A 25,981-nucleotide genomic window follows, 5' to 3' on the forward strand; every position below is an offset into this window, starting at 1 on the left:
GGGCCGATGCGAGGCCGGCGCCGCCGAGGCGCGGAACAAAGAGCCCGGGGCCCCGGGCCGGGCCGGCCCTGCCGCAGGGGCAGCGCCCCGCGGGCACGGCCGGGCGGAGGGGGCGGCGGCCGCCCGGGCCATGCAGCTGCCGGGAGGGGAGGAGCGGAGCGGAGCGGAGCGGGCGGCGGCGCCCCGGAGGGGGCAGCGCCCGCAGGGAGCTGGGGGAGGTCTGGCAGTGCCGGCAGCCTCCGAGCCGGGCAGGGGCGCGGCGGGGCCGTGCCCGGGGCCGGCAGCCGCGACGATCGCCCGGGAGAGGCTGCACCGCGCCTCATGCGAGCAGGAGCCTCTCCCCGGCGAGCGGCCTCCCGCCCGCCCTCCGGTGCCCGGCGCTGCCTGCAGAGCCGCGGCAGCACCGGCGACTGACTCCGCGAGGGGAGGAGAAGAGGAGGAAAAGAAATCGGATTGCCGAAAGGATTAGGAAGCAGGGTGGGGAGGCGAAGCTCTCTCCCCTCCTCCCTCCCCGCACACACTTGTGAAGCTATTCAGAGTTGTCCTTCAGCATCAGTGGTACCGGCAGGCGAGCCCGGGGGAGCCGCGACCGCGGAAGGTGCTCGACAAACTGCGAGAGCGATCAGAGGGAGCGGAGCGGCCTCTGCCCGGCTGCGGTGTTTTATGTAGTGTTATTTTTAAGAAGTTTTCGCTGCTTCTCTCACTTTGTCAGAGGACAGGATCTGGAGCATTGCGGGCAGGCGTGCGTGGTGCCGGACCGCCTGCCCTGGACGTGGCGAGGTGAGAAGAGAGGGACGGAGAGATGCCTCTTATTAGAGGGAAAGTCGTGCTCATCCTCAGCTTCGTCTTCCTGACAACTTTCCTGGCTGCAGTGAGAGGGCTCCCCGTGAGGAAACAGCGCAGCAACAGCCTGAAGGAGAGGGGCTCCAAGCTGGCGGAGGTAAGGCAGCCTTTGGAGTAGTATGGAGAGCCGGGAGGGTGTTGGGGCAAGTCCTTCCTCAGTGTTTGCACCCCTTCCCTTCGCGTGCCCGGGAAAGCCGAGGGGGCGGCGGCCACCTGGGCGGGCAGCGGCGCGCTCGGAGGCGCCTGTGCATCCCGGGCGGGACCGGCATCCAACACGTGCCCCGCGGCGCGGCCGCCCGGAGCTCCAGGAGGAGAAGCAGCAGCGGGGAGGAGGGTTTGAGCCACCCCTCTCCTACGGGCTGTTTCTTCACTCGCTGAGCGGGAGAGCCCTTTCCCGGCCTGGGGGATTTTCGGGCAGCATCAGATCTTCACACTGCACAGAGGCTGAAGGAAGGGGGCTGCTTTAGCCTTTCTGAGATCGGGGCCGAGTGCCGTGACTAAGTGCTCGGAAAGATCCGTTGCTTCCAGCGGCCAACATCCGAGTTGGGAGAGAGGGGTTAAGTTAACGGGGTTGGTGCCTTGCCAGGAACGCCGAATGTCCGCTGCCACAAACGTAAGATATGACGGATTTCAGCCACCGTCTCCTCCCCGCCGACACTCCCCTGGGCAGGTTCTGGAGCGGCCATGCTCCCTTCTCATCCCGGCAGGCTGCGCCCCCGCAGTGTCCCCCGGGGCAGGCGGCCTTGGGAGACCCCGTCCGGGAGGGGCGATGTGCTGGGGCTGCATCTCTCGCTCCTCTGAGCGGCGGGTCCTGGCCGGCGCTGGCTGCCGAGCGCGGATTGTGGAGGGGAACCTTCAGCAGGCAGCGAGAGACTGGTCAGACTGGGAGACAACTGGTTGGGGCCTGATGGGGATTACAGCAAGAAAATGGCAAAGAAACAAAAAGAGAGCAAGAAGGGTTTGCATAAAAAAGACAATTGGAAGTTTGAAGCAAGTTGTTGCCATCTTGAAACTGTTCTCTGGAGGAAAAAAATGGTTCAGTCAGCAGAGCTGTGTTTAAAAAGTACTCTTTCAAGGAATGCTACTGCTAAAAGTTGGTGAAAGGAATAATGGATAAAAGTGGCTATGGCTGTAGGAGGTTGATCAGGACACAGGGTAAGAGCAGCTCAGCCCTAACGGGCAATATGCAGCAGTATGGGAAGCAGCAGATTCGATTTGCAATGTCAGTCAGACTGTTAGAGATGGGAAGTGATGGGAAGATAATCTTATTGCTAGTTAGTGCCAAAATAAGAGTGCTGATCTGTGGAGAAGTCATACTGGCAGCTCCTGTCAGATGCACTAAACCCTGTTCCAGCGGGAAATCCAGGGAAAAAATGTGAGAAGTGAATCTGCCACATGGAAAACCTGGCCAATGGGCAAGAGAGGGCACGGCTTGTGTCCAACCAGGTACCACTAGTCAAGCCTGGTTTTGAGTGAAGCATGGACTGAGCAGATGCAGAGTGGACTGCTGGGGATGCTACGGGCTGTAGCACTGGTTGGTTCTGTACTTTGCTAGTGAAACTTCCAGCATAGACAGTCATGTCAGTTGCCAGACAAATGCCAGGGCTAAGTGACCTTCAGCTCTGGCTGCAGAAGAAGTACCAGTTTACACTTGAAGTCCAGGAAGGTATTGCAGCCCTGAGGCAGGCGGATAGGGGCAAGCGGTATGTTAGGAAGTTGTGCATGTCCCTACCATGGGATCCTGCAGCGCAGTCTCAGACTCTGTTTTATCTGACATCTAGAATACAAGGTAAAGGGAAGCGAGCTGCTGTCAGTCCCAGTTTGTGAATGGTTGTGAATGGAGAGCGTTGTGCGGCCAGCCAAAGATCACATACAGCACTTACACAGCACGGCCTCTGTCCCTGGGACCTTTGCTTCTTGCAGAAATACAAACATACAAGAAGTTTCTAGGCAAAAGTTTGAGGGTGGAGGTTAGAAGCAAGGAGGAAGTTGAAAAATGGATTCCTCTGGGAGTCTGTTGGTGCTCCCGTGCACACCTTGCATCCCTCAGAGTGGTGGCTGCACAGTTCTCATGGCAGGGAGAAAGCAGCAGAAAACATACTGGCATCTGTCTTCTGGATCTGTTTTGGGATGAAATCCTCTATTTCTAGTACATGTTGGGGAGAATGCAGAGTAGTCATGCACAGCTATTTAAGCTAAAGTGGAGAGCACAAGCACAGCAGTATGGTGGTTACAAAGAAATCTGGAGTGATTTTGGGTCATAGACGCAGATGGTTCCTGTTGCAGCACTGATACGTCCTGTCTCTATGGCAGCAGGGCAGCCACAGCTGGAGTATTGGTTACACTATGGGTAATGCCCTACAGATGTGGGTAGAATGAAGGGGGCTGTGAGGAGAAAAATAGAAATGACAGAGAAGAGCAGATAGACAATCAAAACCATTAAACAATTATATAACTTGTACTTACTTTAATTCAACAACTTTGTTTAAAGCAAACATTTTCCCTTGGTTTAGAATTGAATGGGAATTGTTATAACCTCTGCTGAACCTCAGAGTTGTACTTCTATATTACAATAATTTAGAAAATTAAAACAAGTTTTTCAGTAAATTTTTGAGTTAGAAAGTCTTCTAAATTTAAATTGCAGGAGGGATGGAGGGAACACATGCTTTGTTTTTGGGCAACAGCCTTATTGATATGTCCCAAAGTCCTGTACCTCAGTCAGGATCCATTACTTCCAGCCATTACCAAAGGAGCAAGTACTTGAACTGGCATTTTATCAGCAGTGACACTGAACAGAAAAGCTTTGCCTGAGTTACACTGTGCTTGGCAAAAACTACAGATGTAGCAAGAATGTTTGCTATTTCTTCCGTCTATTTGACTGGAAGTTGAAAAGCAGAATGAAGAAGTTGAAAGGCAGTTGTCTTTTCAAACTCGGACTTAAACCTAATGAGAGAAGGTACCTGCTCATTTGTAGGTTTTTTGGTGTTGTTTGGTAAGGCAAGTGGGCTCTGAAGCAGCAACCAGGTACAGCAGGGGTTTTTTGAAGAGCTTTTGCAGGTTGGATGCATCATACTTCGGTGTGGGCAGAAATGTGGTAGGATGGAACACTGACCAGCAAGTGGCCCTTCAGATTTGGGTAACTGAATAGTTGGAAAAGCTTACATCCCTCATGGAGACAATGGACAGCTCATCATGTCACTTAATGAATATTTATTTATGAAGTCAGGAGGTTTAAATGCAAAATATGTTTTGATAAACTCACTGGATTTCAAAATATTGGCTTTGAACATTGTGAATAGATGTTTAGATTCTTTTCAACTGATACCAATTGGTTCTGGTGCTCTTCTGGTAAATAGAAAGCAGCTGAAGTCCTAACATGCTAGAAATGTAAATGTTAGAAGTGATTAACTCTGTCTGAACTGACACAACAGCTTCAATAACTGTGCATGGAAGTAATAGTGCCAGTGGGAATGGTGATGAGGGTGTTGGTAGTGAGCATCCCGGTGGTGATGGGGTGTGGCAGAGCAAACCAACAGTGTTTTATGGAGGGTCCAAGCTCCCAGGTCAGCTCTGGGGGGCTTGATGTGTGCTCGTTGGCAGGAGGGAACTGTTCTGAGAGAAGGGCCCAAAAGCAATGTCAGCAAGCTCCCCAAGGCACCCAGGGTGTTACTGCGAGGGCGGGACAGGGGCAGGGGCAAATCCATCCTGGAGATGGCTGTTGGAGTTCCCCTGATCTGAGGCTGTGAGCAAAGCAAATCCAGTATCTGCAGTAAGAGATAATGGAAGGCAACAAAAGAAATATCAAGCATAGCATAAAGGCTGAGTTGGCCGCAAATCAGTGGGTTTGTGCAGCACCTGATACGACTGGCTCCTGAGAAATAAGGAAAGAAGTGACAGCAGTACCTATTATTTATTGGTTAAATCAAGCAGTGAGAGTAGTGATGGAAAACTACATATAAAACTGAAGGTCTACACCTGATTAAAAGTAATTGGTAGCAGTCTCGATTTGAATTGACCTGCCCTGTGCATAAGGCCATGTGAGTGCAGAGGAGTGCTTAATAATTAAATGTACAGCAGTGACCTGATGCCTTACTAGAGATACAAGCAAACAGAGTGAAGGAGCTCCAAGGTGATGTGGTGTGGCTGTACTAGATAAAAAACTGTTAATGGGAAAGAAATGTCAGCGGGGGTCGCGCAGAGTTTGTCAGGAGACTGTAAGTCGGGGTGGCCCCGTCATCTGGGAGCCGTAACACAGCCTGGACGCGCTGGTGTGGGGACACCACTGGGGTGATGGGCTGCACAGGCACAGAGAGAGGTCTGTGGGAGCCTGCCCTGTGCCTCCCCCCAGCTCTTGCTCCTTCTTGACTCTTCTAGGGCTGTCTGGCCAAGAAGAGGATGTCATTTCCCCAGAGCCATCTCGCCCTGCTGTGGATCTCCAGCTTGTGTTGTCACCCAGGTCTGCCCTGCGTGGAGCATCTTACCGCGCTGCCGCCTCGTCGGGAGGGCCCAGCTGGGGTACGAGTGGGCGGTGGGGTCGGTGCTGGCTGCATGCACAGCCACATCCCCGCCGCCACTGCGGGCTGTGTCAGTAGCAGAGTCATTTTGCCTGCGGATGTGCTTTTTACCTTTTCATTTCTTCAGCAATTAAGCGTTCTTGTCCCTGGCTTTGTCCTTGGCGGAGGTCGGATTTGTGGGTACAAAACGTTCACTGAAGCATCCTTCCGCTCTGAAAGGGGCTCTTTGTGTGCAGGGAGGTACTTCTCCCTTTGTAGCAAATTTCCTTTTGAGAAGTGCCAAATTATCTTAGTCAACACAGTTGAAAACCCTCCCGCCCTGGGGCTGAGACAGCAGTAGAAACAAAGGGGAGCCGGGTGTAGCAAAGCTGCCCAACAAGGGGGCTTCTTCCCTTTTCACTGCACAAATAGGTCTGCTGCATTCCCATTGTTACAATCAAAGGGGTTCCTGTAAAAGGCACATGTAAGGGGAAGAGATGAGGCATAAATCGCTCCACAGGGCATTGCCCCACACTCTCTCTGGCTTCCCAGAAGTGTCCAGCTCGTGCAGATCTCCTCAACCATGATCCCTCCAAGGCCAGTGGGTGATGGAGGGAGTGTGCTGGAGCTTAATTCCTGCTTTCTTCTTTTCAGTGTCTTACTGGTAGGGAGTGCAAACGAGGGATCTTGTTTTCCATAGTAGCAATAATTCTTCCACTCAGAATAATCCCTGAAACAAGAAGCCTTGGTGCTTCCCATAGGGAAGGAAACCTGAGGACAGTCTGAGCTATGGATAGGCCAGCAAGGTGTCCCATGCCATCCAGCATCTTCAAAGCAAATGTTGTTAGCCATAAGCTCAGGTTTTGTGTAAAATACTGGAACAAGGAAGAGATCGCACCATGTTTTGATGTTAAATTATTTTTGTTTCAGACTGAACCTTGCAAAAGCATGGTGCAAGAATTTTTTTCTGTAGAATGTTTTTGCAAGGAATCTTCATGGGGCAGTCGGATGCTTTTACATGGCCTGTTGTAAAGGTCAGCCTGAGTGGTATTGCTTCCAAGCAGCCTAGTTCCTGCATGTTCCCTCTGTGAGGGATTCCTGGGGCTTGTCTGAGAAGCTGTTTGAGATGTACTTTCATCTCAGTACTCATGAGATGAAGACAACAAAAAGGTGATGACCTACCTGCTTCTGAGTCCTAGGTAGCCCTTGGCACCAGTACCTTCTGGGCTTCAGGTTGGTTTAGTCTCCAGGGCAAGGATACAGCTTCAAAGGGAATAAAATGCAGTAAATTGCTGCCTTCTGCTGTCCCCTGGCTGGCACCAGTGGACAGGCACAAGGTAGAAACCTGGCTGCAGGTGGCCAGGAAATGCTCGTGCATGCATGGAAAGAGGTGGTGAGGTGTGGGTTTATCTTGGATTAGGAGCTGATGTTTGGCCTGGTTTTTCGTGTTCTTATCTAACACTCAGGACTTGGGGCGCACGGCAGGTCTGGGAACATGTCCCAGACCAAGGGAGCACATCATGGCAGGTGCAGTAGCAGGCTGGCACATGGCATGAACACATTGCCTTTCAGGTGAGCTGCCTTCCATCCCAGCCTTGGCAGCCTGAGCCTAGGGGCTGGCAAGCCAGCCCCAGCTCTTTCCCAGCAGCTGAGCCCCCAGGCTCCTGCCAGCTGAGGAGGCAGTATTTGCTGGATGGCCCAGAAGTACTGCAGGAAGTGCCCCACCAGTGGAGAATCAACACCTCTTTGCCTCCCTGGGATGTCCTCTCTTACCCACCACTTTGGCACTCTTTCTTGATGGCCTCCCCACCCTCCCCTTCACCTGCAGCTGTTCCCACAGCAGCCAAAATCCCAGGGGATGCCAGCTATGCTGTGCCATGCCATGCCATGCCATGCCATGCAGCACCTTGGACAAGACAAAGTCTTGTACAGGTGTCTTCACATATGCTGTTCCCCCCAAAATTTTCCCCTCTTGAGGCATTGTGGTTTTATTACATAGTAAGGCTGCCTGTTACTTAAAAATCAAAGATGTCCCCTAGGAAAGCATCTGGTTCTTCTGGGAAGCATCTGCAGGTTGGCCCTCCTCATGCCTCCAGTGGAGGAGATGTCTCAGGGTGTGCTTGGCTTCCCCTGAATCCAGGATTACAACTTGGCTCTTGTGTGTCTGTGACGACCCTGGGGACCAGTCCTGGGGTTACCTCTAGGAAGTGACCAGCCAAAGGGAAGAGGAGGAGTCAACTGAGGGTTTACATGCTGGAGAAGTAGGCCTCCTTGTCTGGATATGCCCCAGCTTTCCTCTGACTTTGGATTTGCCTCTGCAGCCTTGCAAACCTCAGGCTTCCATCTGGTGGGGGCAAAAAAAAGAAAATAATCATTTTTGGTGGAGCACATAAGAAGTAGCAGGGGCTGTTCTGGAAAATCTTATGAACAAGTGAGTTATGAACACCAGAGACCGGAGCTAGAGGAAGGTTTTCCTACTCCAAGACCCTTTCTCCACCCCACAGTGATGTGCAGAAGTGATTAAATCCTGCCAGTGGGCTGGCAGGGGGAGCTGAGCTCATCCCCAGGCTGGGGAGCTGCAGCCAAGCACCTGGGACAGGGGCTGCTGGCTGAGTCAAACCAGCTTTGCCCCTTCAGCAGGACAAGATGCAGCATCCCTGCCTGGATCCCTTCCTTTGCTGGGCATGGAGATGCTCCAAGTGCAGCTCAGGTGTCCATTTTGTCTGTTGTTGAAGGGGTCCCCGGTGGATTGTATTTGGTTGGCTGCATTCCCTGCCTCACTGCTTGCCTGTGCACCCTGTGTGGGACAAGGGGAGTAGGTGCCCCTGAGCTCCCTCTTGCTCTGTCTCGCCCCACTCCACCACCTCTTCTAGCAGGCAGGGGTAGGCTGGCATTGGTCCTGTCAATTTCTGCATTTGCTTTGCTATATTTTGGGGTTTTTAACTTTTGCAGTTTTGCCTGGGCTGCAGCAGGGAGAGAAGCAGCTGCGGGAGCAGTGGGAGGGTTACAGTGTGCAGGCTAACAAATGTGGATCATTAGCTGGAACAAGTTAATGGTCACTGAAGCACATGGGGCTTAGACCTGGAACAGGTTAACAGCAACTCAGTCTGATACATTAGGAGTTTATATGTATTACAGCTCAACTACATTAATAAAAAACATGTGCCCTAGCAGGAGCATTTGCCAGAGAGCACCAGAGGATATGGAGGAGTGTCTGTTCACCTCTCTGGGGCACCTCTCCAGGCAGGCTCTCTGGGGCCTGGCTCCCATACCCACGGCTGTGCTGCATCTGAGCAGCCCCCAGCTGGCCTGGCTGCAGCAGATGTCTCAGAGTCTTCAGGTAAGGGTGCCTTGCCACTGGCTGGTGTCCTTGCAGCATGCACCACCCAGCAAGGATCAGCTTTTGGGACCTTTGCACTTAGGCAGAGTCTCCAGTGCAAGAACAACCCCATCTGCTGTGCTGTGACATGGCAGTGGTGCCAATCATATACCCCAGCTTCTCGACTACAACGGCTGTCTCAGTCATCCATGTGGAAGACAGGGCAGTCCCTTCTCAGGTGCAAAGGGGGAGGAGAAACTGAGCTATGGTAAACCTTCCTGAGAGCCTTCTCCAAGTAGGACATGGAAGACCCACATCTATTCCTGACCTTGCTGCAGGCTACCTGAGAGACCTGGGACAGGTCATTTTCTTTGTCTGCACAATGGGAGTTTTACAGCAGTTGTCTCAGTGTTAAAGAGGGGGAACATATTTGTGGTAGAGAAGCATCTGCATGTGACACTGAGGAGGGCAACTGATAGGCATGGCAAGGTGAAAAGCCACCAGGCTCCTGTTTTTCCTCCTCATGTCACAAGTGATCTGGGGAGTGAGGATGCCATGGACAAGTTATTCATCATCATGTCCACAGGAGAGCTGAGAGAGGAGCTGGGCTGTGCCAACAGGATGCATGGTGAGGAGCACTGTCAGTAGCCTGGACAACCTCCCCACTCTTGGTCTTGCACAGTCAGTTATGCTGTGCCCTTGCTCCTCATGGTGCTGCATGCTGCTGCTTCTCTGTGCTGTGGTGTCTTCTGCTCCAGGGCTGGCTCTGCCTCAAGGCAACTGAGTCACCAACCCTGGAAAGAGTTTTGTGATTACAGCTGTTGCAATTGTGAGACATGAAAAATAATGGGAGACATGAGAGAACCTTTGATGCTGCCTCTGGTAGCTGCCTTCTCAAGACAGTTGGGATGAAGCTAGTTAGAAAAGGAAGTGATACTGTATGATCTGAAGTATTTGATAACTGCATGAAAATTATAATCATGAGGTCATAGTAATTATCTGCACAGCTCACAGTTTGCTGCTGGCTCCTGCTGGCCTGTCATAAACGGGATCTACCCACAGAAACTTGATAACCAAGTGCTTTTTCTGTTCCATGAGCACTTGCAGAACTCCCCCAAAACCTAAAGGGAGTCTTTGTTAAAAGAACACAGAAGCAACAAGCAAACAAAACAGTAAAAAAACCGAAGCACAAGCACCCAAGTGTGAGTTGATTCTGAGATGGACCAGAGAGTACAGCAGTTGGGAAATCATATGCTTTTTACTTGTGCCACAGCCCCCTTGCAGGCAGGAGTGTAACCCGGGGCACAAGAAAAGGGAGGCAACTGGAGGTGTTCTCTACTTGAAATTACTGCTGGCAGATCTTCCAGAGCTCACCTGTCAAAACCCTGAGTGATAGCTCCTGCCAAGCCACCTGCCTGTAAGTCTAAATGTGTTGTGTCCGATGATAGGGATTGTGGCTCAAAAGGTCTTAAAGACAGTAACAGGAACTGGGTGGCATCTTCACCTTCCCTGTTATCTTATAGGTACCCACCCAGCTCTTAACACCTCTAGAAGCTTTGGCAAGGCTCTGGGAAATCTGTTAAGTGGGTGATGAGCTGATGGGTAGCAGAGGTCACTTGCCTGATGAGTGTCCCATGGATTTGCCATGTGGTTGAAAGACTGCTGGTTGACAGGTTATGTACTGGTGGATGGGTTATGAGCCAGAAGGATCAAACTACATCCCTCAGGAGGCTGCAGTGGTTTCAGCTGGCTGGGCTGAAAAAGCCTTTTGTGGAAGCAGTGTCTCATCAAGGAGAGAGCATGTACTACGCGAGGGAGGCATTATGGCACTGCATTTGTTCCTGCTGATTAGCCGATGTTCAATCTTTCTTTATTTTAAAGAGACAACAGTGTTACTTATTAGCCCTAGAAAAATCTCCCCTTTCTCCCAACCCCATCGACAAAAATTGTCATGACCTTTTTTGCAAACTATAGCCTGAGCTAACCCCAGACATGCTGGGCTTTCTTCTAAAGCAGCCAGCCAATATCCTACTTTCGTAGCTTTATAGTGTAGCTTTATAGTAGAATCCTGCTCTGAAGTTGTTTCTGCACAGTTTCAGGCCAAAGAGAATTTTTTCTTTCTCCAGATCTTTGCAGCTAATTTAGGTGAATATAGAAAGAAAAGTTTTATGGTTTAAAAAAACAAAAACAAAAAAACCCACCAAAATTTGTACTTCACTAATTCTTAAGTGGGCAAGTTTGCATCAGACTGCAGTACAGATTTTCAAATAATGTTGGAGAGAGCTTAGAGGAAAGAATAGGAAGGTCTATTCAGGAAAAGATCAATAGTTCTTCTGGTGGTTTCTTTTTTCAGTACAGCATGGTAAAACTGTTCAAAGGAAACCTAACACAAGCAGTAATGATTAAGCAACAAAAGACCCCATTCCTTTTAATTATAGCCTAGTGTGATACCAGCCTGTAATAAATACGTCATTTTCTTCACTGCAGTGTTAACAAGCCCAAAGCACAGCCTGAACGTTGCCTCTGATCTGACTGCCATGTGCACAGGTTTCTTTGGTTCAAGTTGAATGAGTTTACATACTGATAATTGGCTTGGGATAGGTGTGGGTGGAAGCTGCATCCTCTGAGCTTGTCCTGTGCTGGTGACTCGCTCCACTGGCTGCTGATGTGCAAGCTCCAGCAGTGCTTTGCTCCCAGGAGAGTTTTCTCAAATGTATACTTGGATTGGTTTAACCCTGTGATCAGGGGTAACCGTGCTCAGCAGTGTGTGTAGTTACAAAGAACACTGCTGGTGGGTGCACTGGCAACTTGCAATGCCTTCAGAGATGCTGAGGAACATGCTGGAGGCACAGGAACCTGTGGTTGTGGTGGCACACACCACAGGTAGTGTAGTCCCTGGTTGCCAAAGTGCAGTACAGCACAGGGACTAGTCTGTTGATGTTTTCAGGTTTTAAACTGTTGCACGATCTGAGATGTCACATCTCTAGTAATTTTTATGTAAGATTTCCAGCATGTGAACATTGGTCATTTGCTTTCTTAATCCAGATTAAGTTCAAAGCCTTAGGTTAGTTTATAGCAAAATTGCTAATTTTAAGAGCAGGAGAAATTACAATAGCCTTGACTTTCTTCCCTAGTACAGATGTGCTGCTCATGTGTTGAGCCTGGCGATGGGAGTTGGACAGTCTCCACAAGAGAAATTGTCACTTTTCATATTAGTTTGTTACTGTGGTTAATCACCTATGGCAGTAAAAGCATAATCCTAATTCCTCAGTTAAATTTTTCTGGCGTTGTCTTGGGCACATTGCTTCCTATTATGTGTTTCTGTTCTGAATTATAGAGTCTCTCTGGTGCCTGATGGATTACTGTCATAAAGAACTGAGAAACCAAGTCATTGCTTTCTTTTTTTAACATGACAAACATTAAATTACAAAATCTTTCACTGGAGAAGTCTTTCCATTGCTTGAAGTGGCTTTGTGGCTTCTCTCTTCACCATCTCCAGATTTTTGAGCAGTTTTATTAGAGTTGTATGGACTAGAAATGGGAAAATGTCAGCCTTTAGTCTCTAGAGCATTGATATGTGGCCTTTTTCTACACCTTGTCCACACACCTTGTCACCCATGTTATGTACAAAGTAGGCATGACACTGGGGTGAACTTCTTATGCATTCCTTCCCCTTACAAACATTGTCTCTGAGCTTGCTCCCCAAGGTGTTTTGGTGTTCAGTCCTTCATGTCAGAGAGCCTGGACTATATGGGGAGAGCTCCTGGGCTGGTAGGTAGGAGGATGTGATCCCGCTTATTGATCCTGCTTATAGCCTTCAGTCACAACATGGTCTTCAAAAATGGAAAGTCCATGATCTTTCCTGAGTGCTGTTCCAGAGTTTCTGTCAGGTTTCTACCCTTGGAATCCTTTTCCCAGCCAAGCAGGGTATGCCAAGTGTGTGCAGGAGTATCTGTGGCAATTCCTTTCTTGGCTTTTTCTTTTGCTTGGTGCTGGCTGGTCACAGGAGAAGGCTGGAGCTCCACTGTGAGACACTGGTGGCTTCCCAGCACTGTGCTTTGCTTCTGTGGGGTGGTGGCGAGTGTTCTTTGCTGGTGGTGGAAGGAGAAGGGAGCTGCTGCTGACCAGCTCTGCAGTGGTTTGCAGACTTTCTCCTGTGCTCTGTGGAGAGCAAGGGAGTGGAGTGTTCACTCTGGACAGGCAGTCATCTCTTCCCTCAGCCGATGCGCTGCCGTGGCCTAGCTCCGGGCTTGATGGCTTTATCCAGCTGCTCCCTGGACAGGGCAGAGGAGAGGACGGGTGTCACGCAGCAGGAGTGCAAACCTTGAGGGCAGCTGCTAGTGTGGCTGTCAGGGACCTCTTGATGACATGGAGAAGACATGTCTGATGCCATGAATGCTGTGACCCAGAGGGAGCACTGGGTTCCTAAGAGCTTGTTAAATCTGTGGCTTGATTGACTGGGGCACAGCACTGAACAGAACCTTGCTTAGGAGGAACATCTTATGCAGGGACAAATTTTAACCCAGCAAAGCTTCAGAGTGATGTAGACATTGACAGGAGGGAAGCGTTGGGTGGTATGGTGCAATGACCATTGCTGAAGGACTCTGTGCCATCCAGGGCAGGCAGTCCCGGCATCCTTATGTCTCTGGAGTATTTGGGTGCTGAGGGAGCTGTGTTTGCCCTGCAACACTCTTGCAGCCAATTTTCCTGGAGCAGTTTTACATTTTCCCTATGGGAACTGTACTCTGAATTTTTTGAGCTTGTTTGGGCGTAAAATCTGAATTAGGCACTGAGTGTAAATTTGGAGACTTGGAGTCTGTTCCTGGCTGGCTTGGTCTGATGTCCTTGGGTGAGCTCGGATCTTGTTGCTAGAGACCTCACTTACCATTTGTATTAAATTTGGGTTGTCTGTGAATGAGCTTACCCAGCACAAATAAGCTCATTGCAAATTAGGCAGGAACGCCAGCCTTGCAGGGCTGTTGCCAGTCTCTTGTGCAGGGTTGTGTTGGGCATGTGCAGCTTGCAGCAAACCCAGCACTGTCAGGCAGTGTTGTGCAGCCTGCACTAGGACACAGCCAGGTTTGCCTGCTCAGCCCTCCTTGCTGTTTTTATTCCACCTGGGCTCCTCCTTGCTTCCTGGCAAGGAGTCCCTGGGTATGACAGGATATTTAGCAAGGGGCTAAGGCACCGGGAGTCGGATTGAGACAGGGCCAGGCATCCTTCCCCATGCACCCTTTGCAAAATCGTTGTGGTTTTGGATGGGGACAGAGGGAGCTGCGAGAGGAAGGTGTATGCAGAGGCGTCTGTCTGTGCTCATGTTTGATGCAAGCAGTGCCACAGGAGCCCTCCTGGCCTGGCAGCTGGAGCAAGCCCCAAATGCTCTCACCAGGCAACACAGGCACTCTCCTCCCCGCAGCCCTCTCTCCTCTGGGCCCATCTGGTGAAGTCTATCACCGGCCCTTCCCTGCGTTCAGCCTGCTCTGGGCAGCAGCCAAGGGACCAGCAGCGTCCCTACTGCTCTTTTCCCTCCCCCGGGGATGGAGGGATCATGGGCTTTGATGTACAGGCACAGGGCTGGGGACAGCCTGTGTGCACTCATGAAAGTCTGGCCAGGCTCCAGCTGCCTTTGAAGTGCTCCAGTGAACAGGATGAAAGGGAGGGAAGTCCTTCCCCAAACCATCTGGCTCTAATTGCAGGTAGAAATGCCTCTCTTCGTCCCCCGCCTCCACCCTGTGGAGAGGGGGCACTCCTCACTCGTCGTTAATCCTACGGCTCTCGACTGGACTGGCGTGAAGGGCGAGAGCTTGGGAACAAAAGAGGGCTTCAGCTGGGCAGCCAGAAACAGGCAGCCTCTGGCAGAGATGCTGGGGGTTCAGGCACCTCCGCTGCAGACCTTCCTGAGAGCGCCCGTGCCATGGTGGAGTTTGCCAGTTGTTCCCGTCTCCGGTTTCTCAGGCACAGCGGAGCCTGCTGGCCCTTTGACTCGACTCTTTCGTGCCAGTGCGGGACGAGGAACGTGGGAACTCCGTGTGAGCCCAGTCGTTTGGCGGCACTCGCTGGCCGCCTCCCTGGCCCCGCCCGGCTGCCTGGTGCTGCCTGTCTGACAGGGCTCCCTGCCCACTCTCTCTGCCCTTCCTGGGACAAGGCTGGCTGTGAGATGCCACGTGCCACTGCAGTGGCAGCAGCACCTAGAGCCATTGGCAGCACTGGCAACTGAGTTGTGTTGACTTGTTCGGCTGGGCATCTTCTCTTTCTCAGGGACCTAGAGGTGGCTGGGTTATATCTACCAGCAGTTTTCTTTCCCTCCTTGTGGTTGCCTTTGGGCAGCATCTGAAATCTTAATTAAACCTGTGTTGCTTGAAGTTGTCTTAATACTCACACCACAGAACAATTTATTTTGATGAGGTTTCTCTCCTTGTCATGAACTTTTTATATAAATATATAAAATTATTAAACATGAGCTCTGGTATCTCTGTGACCAGAAACAGCCCGTGCTGTTACCCATCTCCAGGGACCAAGCAGTGGCCAAGAAGGTAGAGCAAGAAAAGGAAAGCCAGCCATGTAAAATGGGCAGTGGGACAGGGGGGGTGCAGAGGGTGGCTGCGGGCATTGGAAGCACCACCCTTAATAGACTTGCAGGTTCAGGTGCAGTGGGTCTGAGCCTGGCCCAGCAGAGGACACTGGGTATTTACTTTATGGATTAGTATGATAATTGCTACCCTGATGCTGCAGATGGGGTGGAGGAACTGTTTAGTGCACCAGACCAGACCCCTCTTTGTTGGGCAGCAGTTTGCTCCCTGCCCTGCACTGCCATCCTCAAGAATTGTTCTCACTTCCTCTTCCCTCTCCAGGTCTCTGCCTCATCCAACCCCGGTTCAGCAGGTGAGGAGGAGCTGCCACCATCGGGCAAGGCACGGAGTCTGAGGCGGAGCGGGCAGGCTGGCCCACGGCGGCACCGGCGCCGGGGGGTGGCTCAGCAGGCTGCCAGGAGCCCCACGGTGCCCCAGCCTGGCAGTGCTGGCCAGGAGGAGAGCCTGCCTTTCATGCTGGACCTGCAGAGCTTGCCAGGGTTGGCCAATGTGGACCTGAGTGCCCAGAACCCCAACATTCAGGTGGGGAGTGGGTGTGGGAGGGCCATGGGGGGATGTAGGTGGGCACTGCATGTATTCTCCAGCCTCATTTGTTTGAGGAAAGATCTCATGAGTGGGGTCTGTGTGGCCACTGCCATCTGTCTTCTTAGTAACTGGCAGCTTCCAGATAGCTGGCATGGAGAAGCTCCTTGCCAGAGGAATTTGCTCACACCCTTTTCCCTTGCTCCCCCAGCCCCTCTCCATAGAGCAGGAGCAAACACTCCTATGTGGGTGATCTCTCAGTTTCTGAGGGTGGCATTGACACCTGTGGGTGACAACCAGCCCACCTGTCCCTCCCATGCTGCCTCTGCCAGTCCCTCCAGAGGAGGTGAGACCACCTGTGCTCCTCATAGTCCTGCAACCCAAGGTATCTCTGGCCTCTTTGGTTGGGAACTAGTGCATGGTCTGGTAGGTCTGTCCCAGGGCTGTGCCCTGGCTCACTGCCTTGCCTCATATCTGCCCTAAAGGTGACCATCGAAGTGGTGGATGATCCTCAGGCTGAGATGGAGATGGACTTGTTGAAGGAAACAAGAAATGACTGGTCTCTGACATCCTCTGAGTGGTTGTCCCACAAGGACCTGTTCTGGCCTCTCTTCTGGGAATACACTGACCCTGCTGATGGGGAGGAGGAGGAAGAGGAAGAAGAGGATGAAGAGGATGATAACTTGGATGTAGGGGACAGGGAGGAAGAAGAGGATAATGAGGAGGAGGAAGATTACACAGCAGAGTATGAGGAGGAGGAGTCCATGCTCAGTGGAGTGGGAGGTAACTGGGGCCAGCGATGGCCTGGGCAGAAGAACTGGATCTTCAAGGAAAAATATAATTATGGTGAGTTCTTTTGGCATGCACAGCTGCCCTATAGACCAGCACTGTCCTTCCCTGCCCTGCCTGGCCTGCAGCCCTGTCTCTCTGCAGGGGGAGCAGCCCTGCACCATGGATCACAGCATTCTGGTGCTCAGCTCCTATTAAAAAATAAATAGACATGCCAAGGAGCAATGCCAGCATTCAGCTAGGACTGCTAGCAGTCAGATATGCCAGAGTCCTGATGGGAATTGCCCTTGCATGTAATCCGATTGAGCATGAGCTCTAGCAAAGGAATGCTCAGATGAGAAATACAGTGTAAATGTTTAATGACAAACACTGTTGCCATTGACTCAGATCTCTGCAGTGGTAGCAGTGCCAGAAGCCTTTGCCACAGACATGGGCACCATCCCAGGAGAGGTGCTGCAGAGGGCTCAGTGGCAGGTGCTGGTCGACTGGTACCACAGCAGTGCCCTCCTGCAGCTTCCTGGCCATGATCCTGAAACCAGTCAACCTTGGCTAACACGTCATGCTTCAGTGCATTGGGCAAGTTTGGTGAGGATGGGGATGGACAGCAATACCTGTTTGGGTTGGTATGACAGGGAGCAAAGCTGTGAGAATGAGAACCTTTGCCCAGGGGCTGCTTCCCTGGGGTTGGCAGTGAAGACAGGGTTGGCCTTTGACATCACGTGGCTGGGCACTTCTGTGTGCCCCAGGCAGCACTGTCCCTTTATAGGGATGGTGCAGAGCTGAGGGAGTTCCCAAGTGGCTGTTGGCTCCCCTCCTGCTAACGTTTTGCTGAAGTCCACCACTCTCTGCCTCTTGTCTGCCGTGCACAGACTATGAAGATGAGGAGGAGTGGAGCCCATGGTCCCCCTGCAGCATTACCTGTGGCAGTGGGAATCAGAAGAGGACCCGGTCCTGTGGGTACGCCTGCACAGCGACAGAGTCGAGGACCTGCGACCTGCCACACTGCCCTGGTGAGCCCTTGGCCATACCAGTGCTTGGGTACTGTCTGACCTTGATGTGGGCTGGTCCCCCACCACTGCGGGCCGGGCATTGCTCATGCTTCAGGAGTTATGTTTAATGTGATCAGGGCTTAATGACCATGGGGCATTTTTTCCGCTAAGAAGCTATGATTGGGCTTCCCCACACAGTTGTGTGGTACCCAAGGGTGGGAGAGCTGGCATCAGGCTTGGTGACTTCTCTCACACTGGGAGCTTGAAATTCTGTCCTGAGTCATACTGAGAACCAGCTCTATCCACTGGGATTTACATAACTCACAGCCTAAGGCAGGTCTGTCCAGCCAGTCTTGCTTCTGGCCCTTCCTTCTGAAGACAGGACCATGTCACCAAAGAAGTGGCAGGAAGGGACTGGAAAATGGATGGTGTCTGGTGTGCATACAGAGGTAAAAAACCCACCACTGCTCCTGCTATTCAACCTGGCTCTTTGTTTTGTTTTTTTTTCTTTCTCAAGGAGCAGAAGGGGAAATGCTTTTCCCCACAGAAGAGACACCTTTCAAAAGTGACAACACCACAGAGCTGTTCAACTCAGGTCAGCCTCTGCTTCTGCTTTGCACTCATAGCTGGCTGGTGGGGAGGGCTTTGCCAAGGGCTCCTGTGTCTGGGGTCCAGACCTAAGTCATTCAAAGCACTACCACATCCAGGCTTCAGTGGTCATGTTGGTAAACCTAGTTGTTCCCACAGCTCTGGTACAACATAGTCCTGCCTTATGGTTCAGTGACTGAGCCCAGCCTGCTGTGTGCTCTGCCCCATGGGGGAATGCTGCCAGCCTGGCCCCAGCACAAAACCCCTTTGCTCTGTCACTGCCTTGGTGATGGAGCCTGGTGCCAGCTCATCCCAAGAGCCTGGCTGCTCCTGCCTGGTAGATGGTGGCTCAGGCACATGGCAGCTGGGTAAAGTGGGGTGCAGACTGTGCATGCCCTCACCCTTTCGGTACCCTCCCTCCAGAGGTGGACAGCTGTGAGAAGTGGCTGAACTGCAAGAGCGACTTCCTCACCAAGTACGTGAGCAAGGTGCTGACAGACCTGCCCAGCTGCCCCTGCTCCTACCCACTGGAGGCTGTCTACAGTGCTGTCAACCTGCGGGATGAGCAGCAGGGCAAGAGCTTCCGATGGCGGGATGCCAGCGGCCCCAAGGAGCGCCTGGACATCTACAAGCCAACAGCGCGCTTCTGCCTGCGCTCCATGCTCTCCCTGGACAGCACCACCCTGGCTGCCCAGCACTGCTGCTATGATGAGCACACCCGCCTCATCACCCGCGGCAAGGGGGCCGGAGTCCCCAACCTCATCAGCACTGAGTTCTCCCCGGAGCTGCACTACAAAGTGGACATGCTGCCCTGGATCCTCTGCAAGGGCGACTGGAGCCGGTATCATGCTGTCCGGCCCCCCAACAATGGGCAACAGTGTGCTGACAACCCCACCGAGGAGGAGTACCTCTCCCAGCTGCAGGAGGCCAAGGAGTACTAGTCACAGCCATGCTAAAAGGAGCCACAATCACCACCGGCTTGCACCCCTGTGCAGCCTGGTGAGCTCTGGCCCTGCTTATGGGCTCCTCAGTGGTGCCAGGAAGAGCAGGGAGGATATGACATATCTAATCCCCTCAGAGGGTGCCTCAGCACCCCTTGGATTTCTGAGGATGCCAGAGGTTATCGTGGTGCAATCCCTGCCATGCCACCCAGTGCAGTCCTGCAGTCCAGGGCTCCTGGGCTGTCACATGGGGAGCAGCAGGGGCTGGGAGGTGTAAAGGGAACGAGAGGCTGCTCCTGTCTGCTTTTATTCTCTACGAACTTTCAATGCAACCTGAAAGCTGAATGCAGGGTGAAGCGGGTTCTGCTCCTGCTGGCTTCATGCTACATCTGAGGAGATGCTGAGGCACAGCTGCCTGCTCTTGCCTGTGCATCTGCCCTGCTGGTTAATGTCTGAATCTGATGGTAGGTCCTCCTAGAGAGTGCAGGGCTGTCCCAGCCATGCATACAGAGCAGGGTTGGTACATGCTCCTCAGGCTTCTGCACGCATGGTTGGGAAGGAGCAGGGAAAGGCTTAGCAGGGTCCTTGGGTCCAGGGTGGATGTGGGGCAGGAGGAGACTGACTGCCTGGACTTCCTTGGCAAGATTGCCTTGCCACCAGGGTTTTGGCTGCCAAAGCTAGACATGGGTGGGCCTCAGAGGAGGTAGATGGGACACTCCACCTGTGTGCATTTCAGTCCCTCTGCCTTAGTGCTTGGAGGAGTAGGGTGATAACACCCATGAAAGTCCCAGCACCACCCTGCCACCATGCCTTGGCCCCCTGGCAGCCCCCAGAGGATCTCAGTGCTCAGGAGCACCCGTGACACAGCCCAGAACAAAGTCCTGTGTTTTCCACTCACATGCCTACCAAAGGCAGGAGGCACCTTGGCCACTGCTCATGCCTTTGCTGGCGAGGAGCAAAAAGCATTGAGCAAAGTTCTCCATGGGGATAGGAACAAGTCAGGCACTGCTAGGAGCACCCAGTGTTGCCCCTCTCTGGTCTGCTGCTGGACATGAGCCCTGCTCCATGCTGTGTCTGCCCAGGTCTCCAGTGGGAGGCAGCCCAGGGGGAGCGAGTCATGGGCGCACCCTGTGCCTCTCAAGGCTTGCTGCCAGGCCAGGCTTGCAAGTGTGGCTCCACAGGAGGAAGACACACATGATAATAATGTCAGTACCTGGTGTCTACAGGTCATGAATCATGATGCTCTCTGTTGGCATTTTGGTTTTGCATGGGTTTTATTCAGCTTTTCACAGGTCCATAGCAGTTGCCTCCCAGCATATTTTGGGAACTTTCTGCAAAGAAACTAGACTGAGCACCCTTATCCCTGGACATTCAGTTGTTGAGCCTGGCAGAAACTTCACAGCTTTTATTTAGCAAATTTTATGCATCAGAGGAAATAAAAAAGCAAGTCAAGCACACATAAAGAATGGAGTCATTTCTAGATAAGAGGTTTCTTCACCCAAGGCTGTTAGCTACTCCATGTATTTCTGCAGGACACTGTCAGACCAAAACCTACCTGTCTGGTTGGAGAGGTCCTTGGCTGACCATCCTGTGCTGTGTCCTTCTTGGAGGAGCTTTCTCCAGTGTCAGTGAATATCCATGGTCTGGAAGCTCTTTGGGGAGTCCTTCTGTGAGCATCTTCATATATGTTGAGTGTATGTTGATCCTTTTGCCTTGGTTACTGATAGAGTATTGCATTCTTGGTCACCAGTACCTAAAACTTCCTAGCTTGTAAAACAAAACTATTAGTGAAGTTATTACTGTGTTATTGTTATTTAACAATTATTGTATCCCTGGACTCTCACTATGGATTCTAGGCATCATCCATTTCCCAACAGGTGTGCAGTCTGAGATGACTGATTACATAAATGGTGAGAAGGAAGACAACCAAATAAGCATGGATAGAGACCTAGACTCTGGAAAATTTTCATCATCATTACTCATCCAAAATGGTCATTCGCTTGCTAGTTTCTGGTAAAAACATAGGTCATAAAGAGGTAGTCAAGAAAGGGTGGCAATGATCTGGTTCTGGCTTGGTTCTAGGAGCCTGGGATGCATTCAGGGAGCCTCAACAAGAGACATGAAGGTTTTTTTGTGGGAGGTAAATGAATTGAGCAGCTGAGGTCATGGAGGGATAGCTTGTTACCTTTATATTTCCTCTCCCATAATACGATATGTCATCATTAACATCATCAGTCTCTCAGAGGAGAGTTTCAATGCAGACTTCTTTAAAACAATCTCCTGTTGAATGTGCCTAGTGTTCAGTATTGGACCCATGCATGGAAGCAGGACTTTACCAAATAGCCTTTATTGAAGGATTGCAAAAGCTCAGCCAATTCATGTTAGACTAGGCTAACAGTAAGAGTGCTACCCAAGATTTGCACCCTCCTCCTCTTTATACTGGCTACGTCAACCAGTCTAACCCCCAAAAAAGAAACTGTAATTTCTGTAATAACTGGAGTTCCCGTCCAAGGGCAAGTAGAAAAATTTCTTGCATTGACACCCCCTGCCACTCCCACAAAAGCTAGTCGAGAACCAAGTAGCTGTTCTGCTTCACTGCCTCTATGGTTTGGACAATACAGGCAAGAACTGGAGCATGAGAAACAAGAAGCAGTGTTGTTTCTCATACAAGCACCTTACACACTGGGTGGCTTTGCAGAGCGCTGTGAGAAAAGTAGACATTAAGCAAACATTTATTTTTATATCCCAAGATTCTGTTCTGCCTACTGCTATTTAAGTGATGAATCTCTAAGCCTTCACTCCTTAAGTTTACTGGGTTTTTATATATTATATAAAAAATCTATTTCTACGAAATTTCGTAAAGAATTCTTTATTCTGATGCTGCAATAAAGCACTTTATCTATATATGTCATGCGGATGTCATTCACTTGGGACTGAAACATATGTTGCTATTTATTTTTGTTGAAAGGGATGACACTATGTCTTGGTCTCCCAGTCCCAGTTAGGACTCTGATGGCTTTGATTCCTTCCCTTAGGATTTACATTTGATGATGTCTGGCAGCAAAAATCAAAGGTAACAAAGACACCACCACCACAGCCATGGGGTATGTGAAGTTCTGCTTACAGGGAAGGAAGCCTCCTACAAGAATACCATTGGGGTCAGTGCTGAGAAGCAAATGCATTACCTGTGCCTAAGGTTTTATTCCATGGTCAGCCTGGGCAGAGCTGGATACTGGCTGACATTACACCAGCACACTGCTTTAAGTAGGTATTGAGCATGGAAGCAGGGGGAAGATAAAACCCAGCATCATCCCAGGTGGAAAACTGGTTTGATGAACCACCTTCAGAGCCAACAGCTAATTACAGCAGGGGAATTTGCAAAGCTTTCCAGGAATCACAGCTTTTTGTTGCTGTTAATTTGCTGGATAAATAATGACCACTTTCAAGATCTTGCTGTTTCCAGCTGTTTTCCCTCCCTCTCTCTTGCTCCTTTTGCCTTGTGCTGTCTGCACATCTGTCAAGTGTTATCTGCCACTCCAGCACAGGACTCTGCTCCACAGCTCCTGGCACCAGTCCTCGCCCCTGCCTGGGGAGAGCAGACAACTCATTTCAGTGAAGGATGCTCTCATCTTCTGCAGCATCAAAAATACTGTTGCATGGAGCCCAAATGGCTCAAAAATCACTCTTTCCCTTGAAAAGCAGTTAGCAGTTACTGCTGTGTGTGTAACATGCCTAACATGCCTTTATCCTCTGCAATAAGGTCCTTGGTGTGCTGGTTGCTGAGCCCTGCTACAAAACTCCTGGGCTGTAAAAATCCACAGCCAGAGGATGGAAACAGGACGAAGTCCCACCCTAATGCTGCAGGTGTTGAAGACCTGAAGATGCCACCTGAAATCATAGAGTGAGTCTGTGGCAGAGTTTGATAATGTTTCAAAGCAATTTTAATCATTGCTTAGGCTGGAAGCTTTCAGTCTCTGATTTGTGGCCTGATTTTCCCACAGAAGTTTCACACATAAAAATGATCAAAATACAGGAGAAAGGGCCAAGTCATAGCACAGCTCCATCTAAGCTCATATCCAGTTTCTGACAGCAGTCAACAGTGAGTGACTACTAGGAAGGAGAAGCACAAGCACACTATTTCCCTGAAGTACTTTCCTTGTTGCCAGCAGCTGGTGGCCAAAAGACTTCTTGAGCCAGATGAGATGGTTGTTCTGGTTTATAGCCCTTGGTTGTTTTATTCTAGCAAGAGTTTTTTCAATCCTGTTCTGAATCCATGTAAGGTTTTAGTAGTGGAAAATCACCAGCTGCAAGAAATCCCAGAATTCACTAAATATGTCCAGAGATCTATTTGTTGTTTGATGGTTGCTCCTTACTCATCTCCTTCATGTGTTTCATAAAGGCATTGCTAGTGAGTATCCACTTCTGGTGTCACATTACTGTGAAAAAATCACTTCTACCTCTGTCATCTATTTTTTTAACCTTTGCTTTCTTTAATTCACAAGACTTTGTCTCTTATTCTGTGTCAGTTCAGATTCTTAAAGAGCCTTTAGGTCAGAGTATACTGGACCTTCCTTTTCTGCCTCATACACCCCTCCCTTCTCCAAATAGCTGAAGGGCTGCAAACTGTGTCCAGTTCTCTTGACACTTCCAAGTAAAGCAGAGGTCTGGGGTTTCTCACTAGCATCGTATAGCTGCACCAGATGTCAGCTGCAGCTGAAGGAGTGTGTCTCTGCTGGCAGCGGGCAGATGTAGTGGGGGCCTTCACTGGCATCACTTAAGGCTCAGATCTCCTTCACCAAGCAAACGTCTGAAGTGGTGTAAGGCCTTAATTACCCTGCTGTGCCGGCTACAGCTGGTGCGTCCTGGCACACGCTGTGCGCGAGTGCACAGCCTGGCCCTTCAGCACAGGCTCTCCCTTCACCGGCGTTAGTCCAGGAGGGTCACATGTGAACAGCCGCCAAGGCATGGCCGCATTGCACAGCCAGTGCTGCTGCTGTGGGGATGGTGATTTCCAGCCCGCGAGGCAGGGAGCCAGCTGAGGCAGCACCAGCATAACCCAGGCAGTCAGTTTTGCTGGAAGAGCCCTCAAATCGCCTCTGAGCAAAGCTCTGAGTCCATGAGCCCCATGAATGTTGGGCTGCTGGCCGAGGCCAAAGCATGTCCTATTAAGAGCAGCAGCAGGATGTCCAAAGTAAACCCTGTTTGTGATGAAAGGAAGGCAATTAAAATTCCACTTCAGTTGCCTTCCTGTCCCACTTCCTAACCTTCCAGCAGCAGGTGATTAGCAGGGCCTGCCTTCTGCTGCCCTGGCCCAGCTGTACCAGCAGAGTCTGCAGCAAACACTGCTACCACAGCATAGCTGCCAAAGCACAGCAAGCACATTGTGATTCAGCTGTCAGGTTTGCTTCAAGTTAACTTAAACTAAGCTCATTTTTTCAGTGTTCAAGTAATTTTGCTCTTCTCCTGCCAAAGTTTTGGGCTGTGAACTCACCCTCTAGCCCTGCTGTTTGAGGTTTCCCATGTTTCTTCCCAGGATTTCCCAAACAGAAAACCAAACATGCATGCTGTACAGTAACATCAGTGTGCCTGTATCATGCTACACTCCTGCAGCCTACCAGATGTATAACCTAGTTCATCTGTGCACAAAATTCCTGGCAAAACACCTGCATCCCTTTTCCCAGCCAGATGGTGCTTTAGGGAAGACAGCCCGGCAAAACACAGGGAAGCTCTACCATACCTATTAGAGGTGCTTGCTCTTCCTACAACTTCTTTTGCTGTCAGAGGTCAGCTCACAGGGATGAGTACACAATCCAGAATTTACTTCCTTACTGCACTCTTGATGTCTGTGTACACACTTTATCCTGAATTTTTCACACTTAAGCACTTTGGAATGGTGAGCAGAACAGGCAAAATACTCTTTAGTTTAAAAGGCAACTCAAAACAAGTACATTCAGTTCTTTTAAGACGGGCACACAAGGGATTTTTTCTGTCTCCTGAGTTGAAGGGAACAGTTACCACATGCCATTCAGATTAAAAAAAAATGAAAAAAACCTTAAAAATCCACAAAACAGTAAATCTCATGCAGTAATGTTACTTCCTTCTAGCTTACTAGAGGTGCTCTGCAGAAAACACTAGCAGAAAACAAAATATTCAAGAGAAGCTCATGCCTCAAAAGAAGAAAACCAAGCACTTCTGTCACCCTGTCACCCTTGAGGTTAGGCAGATTGACACTTCTGATCAGTTAGATTTTCCCCTTCTCTCTTATGAACAAGTTTATTCCTTTAGAAGACACCTCCAGGAACAAACAGTATTAACAGGAGAGAACAAGCAATTCTCTCTTCCTCACCAGTTAAAGCAACAGCTTAAGTGAGATGAGTCAAAGTACTGCACTCTGAAGACTCTCAATGGGGGTGGGATTTATTCCTGTAAAATAAACAGTTTGCTTTAGCCTGAAGCTCTTGGAGGTAGCTGACCCTGGGGCCTATAACCTGCTAGAACCATTCTGTAGGTGGGAATTTCCCTAGCAGTGATTTGCTGATTGTCTTGGACACTGGGTGACTAAACGACACTCATTCTTTAGAGCAGACTAGTGTTAACTGTAAGAAAAGATGGTGTTGAAAAAGGGGACGTGGAAAAGGAGGAGTGGAGCAGCTTAAAAAGGATCCCTTCAGAAATGGGAAGGGTTCGAAACATTTACTAGCGGCAGATCAAAATCAGAGAGAAAACAGCAGCTGCTCCGAACTAAAAACTGCATCAAGTTCATGCTCTCTACTCCCCCAGAAGCGAGGAGTAAATCACATTGGCATCAGCACCCCTCACAGATTGGTGTTTTTCCAGGCAGATCCCTCCCTCAGCTTATCAACCGACCCTTTGAACTCAAGCCGATCTGAGGACACAAATTCCACAG

At 50.6% G+C, this 25,981-nt stretch overlaps 1 protein-coding gene across 3 annotated transcripts; it reads left to right on the forward strand.

Annotated features, from left to right (window-relative positions):
* Nucleotides 1-21,978, forward strand: ISM2 (isthmin 2). Of its 3 annotated transcripts, none has more exons than XM_071557758.1 (7): nt 1-940; nt 5,218-5,358; nt 15,507-15,767; nt 16,253-16,613; nt 17,426-17,566; nt 18,063-18,140; nt 18,557-21,978. In XM_071557758.1, exons 1-7 carry the CDS (start codon nt 803-805, stop codon nt 19,072-19,074), a joined length of 1,638 nt encoding a protein of 545 aa, XP_071413859.1. In that variant the 5' UTR covers nt 1-802; the 3' UTR covers nt 19,075-21,978. The 3 variants fall into 3 exon arrangements, with proteins under 3 accessions (XP_071413859.1, XP_071413860.1, XP_071413861.1); XM_071557759.1 differs by having other exon boundaries at nt 18,069-18,140; XM_071557760.1 differs by lacking the exon at nt 5,218-5,358.
* Nucleotides 21,979-25,981: the final 4,003 nt, after the last annotated feature.

Source organism: Pithys albifrons, chromosome 6, assembly GCF_047495875.1.
Source record: "Pithys albifrons albifrons isolate INPA30051 chromosome 6, PitAlb_v1, whole genome shotgun sequence".
NCBI classification, from domain to species: domain Eukaryota; kingdom Metazoa; phylum Chordata; class Aves; order Passeriformes; family Thamnophilidae; genus Pithys; species Pithys albifrons.

Coding starts and splice junctions, on each gene's coding strand:
- ISM2 (XM_071557758.1), top strand. CDS start 803: ATGCCTCTTATTAGAGGGAAAGTCGTGCTCATCCTCAGCTTCGTCTTC. Junction 941..5,217: donor GGGGCTCCAAGCTGGCGGAG/GTAAGGCAGCCT, acceptor TGACTCTTCTAG/GGCTGTCTGGCCAAGAAGAG. Junction 17,567..18,062: donor CGACCTGCCACACTGCCCTG/GTGAGCCCTTGG, acceptor TTCTTTCTCAAG/GAGCAGAAGGGGAAATGCTT.